The sequence below is a fragment of the Podarcis cretensis genome, assembly GCF_951804945.1.
Source record: "Podarcis cretensis genome assembly, chromosome: 1".
Taxonomy (NCBI): Eukaryota; Metazoa; Chordata; class Lepidosauria; order Squamata; family Lacertidae; genus Podarcis; species Podarcis cretensis.
This window is the reverse complement of record NC_137170.1, coordinates 16785032-16795101: the sequence shown is the minus strand read 5'-3', so window position 1 is coordinate 16795101 and position 10070 is coordinate 16785032. Positions and strand designations below refer to the sequence as shown.

The window sequence follows — 10070 nt, the reverse complement described above, 5'->3', positions numbered from 1 at the left end:
GCACAGCCATTCATATTGTATACGAATTCCAATCGTCAAAGTTGAGTCACCAAGTAGCAGAAAGAAAGCCAAGGCAAAATGCTCTCCCAGTGGCCGGTTAGCTCAGTTGGTTAGAGCGTGGTGCTAATAACGCCAAGGTCGCGGGTTCGATCCCCGTACGGGCCACAAGGAAGCCTTTTGCTTTTCAATAAAATGTTCGTCCCCCACAAAGCAAAACAAACAAATGCTCCGTTGCCGTAAAATGTCGCTTAGAAAAAAGCAAATTTGTTCATTTTGCAAACAGCAAAAAAGGCGACGGTTATACGATGTCGAAAAACTATTTTCTTTTTTATGTTTAGGATTTTAAGGAAAAAAAGCTTGACTTACATTTATTTTTAAGTACAGCAACAAAAACAGAAACCTGTGCTCCACCCCGTTAAGTGAAAACCACCCAGGCTTCATTCTGCGGAGGGGCTATGCACATTTCCGTACAGTACAGGCATTTCTAACAGATCGCTTTGGAGACAAAAGTCAGAATACTCATGTTATGTCAATCTATTTAATCTGCTCGGCGTTTAGAACCTCGACTTTGGCAATACCTTCCATTTTAATAATAATAATAATGATAATAATGAATTTAAAGCTTCCCCCTTGGATAAAGCAAACAAAACACGGCCCCTCCAGGCATAATTAAGTTGCGATTTTATTTCTTCCCATTTGCCCGAAATCCAGAATGTGCCCACCGAGTTCGCGTCAAGGAGATGAGCGAGCATACGAGGGGTTCGAAGAGGGCACTAGGACTCTAGGGAAGCGACTAAACGCTTTTGAAGCTAATTTGACCCCGCTCGGCTCCCACCGCGACGCTCTAACTCTTGCTCCTCCTCCCCACTCCACCCCTTGGCTGTCGTCCGGTACCCCAAACAGCCGAGCCCGATTCCTATTGGTCCGGCGCTGTTTGTTCCTCATGCGCGCGGTAGGGGCGGGGCTTAGGGAGACTTCCAACCGTCTCCCCTGACAGCAGCTACTCGCTAAGATGGCGGCCTCTGAGGCGAGCGGGCTTGTAGACCCGGACTCGGCGCTCGGCCTACAGCAGCCGGGCGAGACCTTGCGCCTTGGGAAGCAAACGGGGAGGCCCGTGGGCCCCCGTATCGCCGGGGCTGCAGCATCGCCTCAAGGGCGGGAAGCCTCTTCTCCAGTAGCCCAGGACGACGGCCTCATGCCTTCTCATCCCCACTTCCCGGCTCGGGGCTTCTGCTCGGCGACTTCCGCCTCGACTTCGGCGGACCCGCCGGTGTCCAGTATCCCGCACGGCGCGGCGCAGCGGCTGCAGAAGGTGCCCCGTGTCCCCGCCAGGCTCCTGCCGCCCAAGGTATAAGAAATAAGCCTGCGGGGTTTCTGTGGGGATTTTTCGTGGGGGGGGGGATCGCTGATGCTTAAGTCGTAGAATGGTTAAATCGCTGCTTGCGGGGCGGAGGGCTGCTGCTATTTATTTATTTAATAAATTTATATACCGCTTTTAATCAGAAGATCCCAGAGCGGCTTACAACATAAAAACACAAAATACGTATTATTATTATTGTTATTACTACAGTATTGTGAATTATTTGGTGTTTTTATGTTGTAAGCCGCTCTGGGATCTTTGGCTGTAGGGTGGTATATAGCTATAATAATAATAAATTAATATAGAGTCACCAAAGTGCTGCTTTACATGGGGGCGAATGGTTTAGTGTCCTCTGATTGACAGAGAGAGCACTGGAAATGTAAGGTGTTTTGGTAGGAAAAGAAATTCTGGATCTCCTGTGTACAAAGCAGGTATGCCTTTGAAGCAGTAGATTTACCAGAGAGCAAGGTAAGCAGTGCTTACCCATCACAACCTTGCCTGGGGTGGAGCTTCCCCAAAGTTGTGAACTTCATTGGGGAACATCACCAAAACTTGCTTAGCTCCGACACCCTCCAGCCCCACATCATGCCCAGGAAACCCTGCTCTCCCTCCCTCCCCTCCCCTCCACTACTGCTTTCTGCCCATTCTAAAGTTGTACAGGCATCTGCTCCCTCTGCTGAACTGAGGGGTGTACCATAAAGAAGTGAACAGAGATTCCCAACTTTCACAAATCCTGTCAATTTCCCATGGATGAAACACCAACTAACCACACCAGACTTTTACCCAGTCATGTGTTTAACAATAGCAGGTCAGTTAGTTAGCAGTTAAAGCCACATGATTTCTCCCCTTCCTGCCCTTGATCTCCTTCAGGTCACTATTAAAAATTTACTCCACTCCCCATAAAACCTTAACTTTAATCCTTACAACGATATGACAAGTAGATAAATGTTTATAATAGTAGTTTCAGGAGTATGCAAGCTAGAGTTGTTGTTTTTTTAGTAAATTGTGCTACAATTCCGACCAATCTTGACTGTGTTTACTTGGATTAAAAGAGACTTTTAAAAACTAGTGTGTGGTGATCTAGATCAGTTTCATTTTCAAGAATGTATAGAAAACCTTATATGACTCTGTCCTTAAACAAGCTTTATTTTTATTTACAGCCATTGGAAACCATCTGTGTCCAAGTACAGCCAGAACAGAAAAAAGAGAAAGAAAGATCAGAGCTGTCTCTTGCAGCAATTCAAAGATCAAAAAATGTAACTATGAATCAGCCACTTGAGAAAAATTCCAGGATTGTAGCACTCAGTGTTATTAACCCACATATTGCTACAGTGCCTAGACCACAGCAATTTTTGTTATATAAATCTTCTGAACCTACCCTTCAGCTGCTTCTGCAGAGACCTTTACATCCTCTTGGACAAGTTTCCTCAGGCAAGATAACACATGAACTACTCAACGGCCTCGCTGTCAATGGACAGAAAAACATATCTGTTGCAACAGCTGCTTCAGATTCTCCAAATGTTACTCGCACCCCATCTTGTTCAGCAAATTCACTCACATACCACGAGAAGAAGTACAAATACAGAGTTAAAAAATCTCTAAAAGTGAAAACTCGTTCTGGGCGGATTTCAAGGCCTCCCAAATATAAAGCAAAGGATTACAAATTCATTAAAACTAAAGACTTGGCTGACTGTCACCAGTCTGATTCTGATGACTATGCTGAGCTAAGTCTAGAAGACGATGAAGGAGGTGGCAAGGAGAAGGAAGTGTGCTCGTTATTTGGTCCCTTGAACTATGACCTGAAGCCAAAATTGTTTAAATGTCAAAGCTGTGAAAAATCCTACATAGGAAAAGGAGGATTAGCACGGCATTATAAACTTAATCCAGCTCATAGGCAGGAAGAATCTTCACAATCTTCTCCTATAAATAGACAGTTGCTGCAGTGTACTGGGCAGACAAGTTGTGAAAGTGTGCATCAGATGCTTTCACCACCACCAATTAGTGCCCCTTTAATAAATGAAATTGGATCAGCTGTAGACTTGAAAAATAATCTTCCTACAGAGAATAAGCAACAGGTAAGAGAAATATATATAGTTCTATTTCAAATTATCCAGGGAATGGTCAGCTCATGCCCTCTGCCTTTCCAGAGCAAGCTGGATCTCCCTTTGCCACTTATCTAAATCCAGTTCATGGCTACAGGAATCTATACAATAGGCTTCACTGAATGGCATTGCTGGAATATTTTAAACAACTGCACTATTGACGCTTCTAATTCTAAAAGCTAGTAGCTCATTAAAGTTGGGAGAAATACAGCTGTATGCCATTCTTATCCCTGCAATATGAAGAGGGAATTAGTCTGGGATAGAGGCCGCTGGTAACGTTTAAGTATTTAATGGACAATCTATTCTAAAGGCAATTTCTAATCAATGTAATGGGGAAGCATACCATACAAAAAATCCTTTTCATGAATGGCATTTGTCACATGAAAGCAATACAGTACTGTATTGATACATGCATGTCTTAAAAGATCTTCAAATACTGTGAATTATTGGTCATGATTACTGGATAGATAAGGTAACAGGTGTAAAAGTGTTGCTAAGTAGTCTCATTGCCTTACTCCTTCTGAATTGCAAGATTCATTTTGAAGCTTCCTTGCAAGTAACAAGCAAATGAAAACCGCTTACCAGCTGCAGTAATTCCAGAGGCACCATTGTTTTGCCTTACTGCTCCTTACTGTGCTCCTTACTGTGTCAGAATGTAGGTAGTCCTTGTTTCTGGAATGGTTATGTGAAAATAAATCCTAAAATAGCAAAGTTAGCAGCATGTGCACACCATAATGATGTGACATCACGGTGCATTAAAGGTAGAAGAGAAGGAATTTGCCATCTTCCTTGTCTTGAAGTGAGATGTGGGAAGTATATGTGCCTTTTAACTAGGTTTTATAGGATAATGTTAGTATAATGATTCCAAACTGAACAATTAATACATAAAGTCAAAACTGTTTAAAGCATTCTTATGAACATTTTTTAAAGTCTTCTACATCTACAGAAGATGGAAAGTTAATAGAACATCAAAACACCGATTTATTGTATTTGGGTCCTGGAAGACCCCGACAACAAAGAAGGTGTGGCCGACCAAAGACAGCTGAAAGATCAAGGTATTCTGGAAGATATAGCAGATGCAGTCAGTTCTCTTCAAAGTGTCTTAATAATATGTCAGCAGAGCACCACAGTATATTTAGAAGGAAAGCTAGGCTAAAAGAGGTATGGTTCCTTTTCACAATTGTTCATGCTCACTTGTCTAGTGATAGTTTCTCAATTAGGCTACAGTGCTCACAATACAATCTTAAGCATGTTTACTGAGAATTGGGTCTCAATGAGCTCAGTGGGACTTACACCTTGGTAAAAATACTTAGGATTGTGAACCTAGAGAGGCCTGGACGTTTCCCCACTTCAGAACTATCTGGCCCTCTGGATTCACACCAGTCCGTCTCCTCACCCTCCTTGAGTGACTTTGCCCAGCTGGAATGTGTTGTTGTACCTTAATAGTACTTACTTACAGTGGTGGCTCGCAAGACAAAATTAATCCGTTCCGTGAGGCTTTTCGTACAGCGGTTTTTTCGTCTTGCGAAGCAAGCCCATTGACAGCTTAGCGGATTAGCGCTATTAGCGGCTTAGCGGCTTTTAGCGGATCAGCTGGTAAGCGGCTTATCAGCGGATCAGCTGATAAGCGGCTTAGGGCTTAGGAAAAGGGGGGGGAAGGGGAAAAAACCCCGCAGGAACTCGCAAGACATTTTCGTCTTGCAAAGCAAGCCCATAGGGAAATTCGTTTTGCGAAGCGCCTCCAAAACGGAAAACCCTTTCGTCTAGCGGGTTTTCCGTCTTGCGAGGCGTTCGTCTTGCGGGGCACCACTGTAGTTACTTACTTACTTGAATGGAGAGATATGTGTGTGCATGTGTGTTGAAACCTATGACTTTTGTGTAGTTGGAAAGAGATCCTACAGTACAAAGTAAAAAATCTTAACCACTTTTGCCAGCCGCCCTTGCCACCATTGGTGCATGACTTCAAGAATGTTGCTCATGAGGAAATGCTGCTCCAGGATTGACAAAGATTCCCCATCCGTTAGTTAGACTCATCCATTTAAAATGCTATGATAACTTGAAATGGTGTCTCAGTTGGGCAACACATATTCCTGAAATTATTTTTGATATAAGTATAAAATGGCTGATGCTATCTTATAAGAACTATCCCTTTCTCTTCAAGCAGGAGGAAATGTTTCTAAGGGTGCCTGCTGCTTCATCTAAGAGGAAGCATGCCTTTCTCATCAAAGCAATTTATACAAATGTGACCATTTATGCAGATTCAACCATTTAAAACTCCTACAACTTATTTAGTTATCTGGTGAAAGACTTACTATTTTTTCTTTCAGAATCTGCCAGCTAAGATTCTACTTGGTAACTAGCCTTTCATGTAGTAAATGAGGCTTTGGAGAGGCTCTCTTGAAAACTTGGATGAAGTGTCTGCCCATGGCAAAATAATCCAATTGTGTGTGCTTCACACAAGTTGTACATGTTTTCTGCATTAGTTTTGATCATCTCCATGCAGGAAGAATGTTGTGTGAGGTGGCCCCTAGGTATAACTGCTGGGATTTTAAAATTGAATTTATTTTGGCAATGACTCTTAAGAACTGTCTCCTAACATTGTCACTTCTCAGTGATTTATCTGTTTTCTATAATAAATTGCTCAGATATCATGCATTTTTCTTTGTTCATTTCCATGTATTTAGACTTGGCGTTTTAGCGATTTGACTTTATGGCTTCTCTAAAGAAATTATTATGGTCTTTAATAGCTGCTTCAGCAATGTGCCAATGAAGATTTTATGGAGCTGGCTCTTCCACGCTTTACAACACTTGTTACTGTATCTGAATTCCTATTGATGAAGGTAAGATACATCTTGCAAACTTAGTATTTATTATTCATTTATTTTGTGCATTTTACACTATCTGCAAATGTGGATTTAATTTCCTATAGTCAAACTCTCATGCGGGTATGAACAAAAATTGGATGAAACCAGATTAACCAGGAGGAGTACAAGGAATCGCATGGTGGAAGATTGAAGAAGTGGGACACATCACTTTCCCTACGCTATTTGAAGTTACAGTTTAGGGGAAAGTCAACAATTTTATTTCACTCTTTATGGAAATATAGATTAGTACAGTAAGTTATTCCAGTGAGATATTTTTCTCATAACAGGTAGATAGGAGTTATGGTTCTTAACGTAATCTTTCTGGACCTTGAACCACAGCCTCTGTTGTCTAGTTTTCTTAACTCCACAGTCCCTACTTCTCCAGACTCTGTTTAACGTAAGATCAATTTAAGCCAACGACAACTGGATGGACTGACACCTCTGATCCAAACCAATGTGGTCACGATAGGGGATTTGCTGGAGATGTTCAAATAGTGCTTTCTGCCTTTAATCACCTGTCACTTGTTTGTATTATAATAGGCTTGAATGATACTTATAGCACGTGATTGTGAATTTGCTGATATTCATGTAGCTTTTGTTCCCAAACAGGTAAAAAAAAAAAATCCAACAAAAGCACTTTTTCCAGAAGTATACCGGGAATTTGAAGAGCTGTACACTATAGTAAAGAAAATGTGCCAAGACTATTTGAGTACTCCTGAATTAAACAACCCTCTGGCAATAAAAAACCCAAAGGTATGTTGGGTAGTTCCATGTGTGGCTGTGAATCAAGATCCAGTAGCTAAACTGAGTGCAGCAGGTGAAACTGAAAACATTTTCTTTAAAAAAAGCAGTGTGAAGATAAATAGCAAATACTGAAGATAAGCAGAAATTAAGTACATCTTATTCTATATCTGCGCTTTTATCTTTTGCTTTTAGGCCTACTTGCTAAGATCAAATATAGTACCTTGGGAGTAAAAAATTATCACCACCATAGTTAAATAATTTTCCGCTAATGCAGCTTTATTTACAAACATGATACTCAAAATATTAACAAAGAAGACTTGGTAAGGTCTAATAAAACCATCCTCGAAATAATGAAAGCAGGTACCTGCCCTGCTGACTTACCGCCTGTAAATAAGAATTTTGAAATAATGAAATTTACTGTGAATAAATTATGTATTACTGGTCTAGGACAAAAATATTGTGTCTCGTCTTTCATAGGTGGCTGAATCTCTAGGAATTATAGGCAGTGATCTTGAAATCCAAATGGTTCAAACAATAGAATCTTCACCCGAGTGTATTAAAATTGCTGATGCACGTGTATGTACAGAGATTCTGGGACAGAAACGAGTAACTGAGGTATAAAATAGGTGAATTCTGCCACATCAATAATACTGTACAAACCTTGTAGTATATTTAATTTTCTTGTGCTTTTTTGCTTGTATATGTCTTGCTGAAAGAAGCTGTTGCATATTTCATATTCCATACAAAATTGGTCTTTATATACCGTATTTTTCACCCCATAGGGTGCACCACCCCATAGGGCACACCTAGTTCTTTTTTGGGGGGGGGAAATAAAGAAAAAAAATATATTTCCCCCCCAGGCGCGGGACTAACGCGGGGGAAGCCCGAGCTTCCCCCGACCCTAGCCCCGAGAACAGCCTGCTATCCGCAAGCCTAGGGAGCCCTGCGGGAAGTTGCACCGGTCTCCCCAGGCTTGCGGAGAGCTGCGCGAAGCCCGGGTGCGCTCTTCAGCACACCCCAGGCTTCGGAATGCAGGCAGCTCTGCGCAGCCCTCGGGAGCCTGGTGCAACTTCGCGCCGGTCTCCCGAGGGTTGCGCAGAGCTTCCTGAAGCCTGGAGAGCGAGAGGGGTCTCTCCAGGCTTCAGCGAAAGCCTGCATTTGCTCCATAGGACGCACACACATTTCCCCTTCATTTTTGGAGGGGAAAAAGTGCGTCCTATAGGGCGAAAAATACGGTAATAAAGCAAACCATACTTTTTGGGCATAAGTTAATTCACTTGGATTCTTGTGTGGCACAAAGTGCTGCCAAATGAACAGAGCTTTTAAAATATTGGAATAATTTCAAAAAGTTGATGTTTGATAAATAGGCTAGTAAGTTTACTTTCTCTCTCAACAGGGTTCAGATGAAATGTTGCCATTTGCAAAAAAGGTCAGAGCTGAAAATTTGTTAGAAAGTGTGACTATCAGTTCAAGTCATGGTGAAATAAAGGAAAGAAGTCCTGCATATGAAGGTAGTGGTATGTGAATTCTAATATCTCCATTCTCTCCTGAAGATAAAATTACGTGTAAATAGCTAGGAAGCTGAAAGAATACAATGACCTTTTAAATTGTAGTGGTATAAATCTAAAAATAATGTTGAGTAGGGAGAGAGAGGAAGGAAACTTAGCTAAAAATTTGCTGTATCCTTCACACTTGCATTCTCCTTTCTTGCCAAGGTACTTAATGCATAGGTTTTCCAAAAGTGTTCCCCCCCCTTTATTGGTGATTTGAACCCAGATTTCACTAAATGAATGTCAATACTACTGTTTAAGAAACACAAGCTTAAAGCCCCATTGGGCATACAAAACTAACTATACCTTTGTTTAGCTCTCAACCTATATTGGAAGGAAATGTGATATAATGCAAGTATTTATTATTGGTAAATACTCCACCACCTGGCTACTTTCAGGGATAAATGTTAACACTGCCAAGTAGATTTTTTTAAAAAATCTGTTGCCAAAGTAGAAGCTGTTTGTTTATAAACTATTTATTCTATTATACTACTTAATGCTTAATATTATATTTAAACAGCTTAATTTTTTATATGGGTAGCATATACCACAATTATATACCACAATCGGGTGGTATATAATTTTTATGAAATTTCCTTTTTGTCTGTTTTGAAAAGCATGCATGTAAACTGAAGTTTTGTGTTTTTTAACTTGATTTTTTTAGGTTTTCCCCTAGAACAGAACTGTGGAGCAAACATTTGCACTGGAAATACATTACAACAAAAGGAGCGCCACAAATCACTCGAAGTAGAAGCTTCAAAAGAGATTGCAGATACAGATCAGTTCCTGCAAGGGAAGGCTGAGATCTTACAACCTTCATGTGTATCAGGGTTGGATTGTTCAGGCTACCTATTCTCACGGAGTGAAAGGTTGCCACTTGCCAGTTCAGAAAGTTCACAAGAAAAGATGGAGGCAGCGTACTTGGATAATGCAGCAAGCGGACTAAGTGTGTTTGAGATTTGTAACTCCACAGCATCAAAAAAAGCTAATCAAAATCCTTCCTTGTCAGTGCATGAAGAAAGCAATCATAATGAAAAATATCAAGAATCTCAGGAAGAAGCGAGGATTTTGTCAATAGATTGTGAACATCCTAGGGTATCTGATTAAGCAAAATCTTCCCAAATTAGTAACATGGCAGCAGCTAATCCATTTGGGTCTCAATGAGATAATGTTTCTATATGATCTTAGAAAACTCATTGACAATCTATTAAAAAGATGACTGGATGAGCTAGAAACTCTTCTCTAGGGATATGAAATAGTTCAGGCTTTGCCTCATCCTGGTGCTGCTGTCTTTTTCAACCAGTGCTGTAACCAAATTGATGATCCTGCTATGCACTTACACATTCAAGTTCTTTGGAAAGTACAGAGGCTCTTTTAACAACATTGTTCGCACAGATAACTTGCTCAGAGTAAAGTCGTTATGAAAATATATGGATTTTTTTAAAAAAAC

The 10070-nt window shown here is 40.9% G+C and overlaps 1 protein-coding gene across 6 annotated transcripts; it reads left to right on the top strand.

Moving 5' to 3' along the window:
• Nucleotides 1-961: 961 nt before the first annotated feature.
• On the top strand, nt 962-10059 carry ZNF839 (zinc finger protein 839). 6 transcript variants are annotated; one of them, XM_079989174.1, is made up of 8 exons: nt 969-1348; nt 2521-3435; nt 4393-4623; nt 6210-6302; nt 6936-7079; nt 7548-7685; nt 8467-8587; nt 9285-10059. In XM_079989174.1, exons 1-8 carry the CDS (start codon nt 1013-1015, stop codon nt 9725-9727), a joined length of 2421 nt encoding a protein of 806 aa, XP_079845300.1. In that variant the 5' UTR covers nt 969-1012; the 3' UTR covers nt 9728-10059. The 6 variants fall into 6 exon arrangements, 5 of the variants coding, with proteins under 5 accessions (XP_079845304.1, XP_079845302.1, XP_079845300.1 ...); XM_079989175.1 differs by having other exon boundaries at nt 970-1348; nt 8467-8581; XM_079989178.1 differs by lacking the exon at nt 9285-10059 and having other exon boundaries at nt 965-1348; nt 7548-7696; nt 8467-8589.
• The last annotated feature ends 11 nt before the right edge of the window (nt 10060-10070 follow it).

Coding starts and splice junctions, on each gene's coding strand:
- ZNF839 (XM_079989174.1), top strand. CDS start 1,013: ATGGCGGCCTCTGAGGCGAGCGGGCTTGTAGACCCGGACTCGGCGCTC. Junction 1,349..2,520: donor CCAGGCTCCTGCCGCCCAAG/GTATAAGAAATA, acceptor TTTTATTTACAG/CCATTGGAAACCATCTGTGT. Junction 3,436..4,392: donor CTACAGAGAATAAGCAACAG/GTAAGAGAAATA, acceptor CATTTTTTAAAG/TCTTCTACATCTACAGAAGA.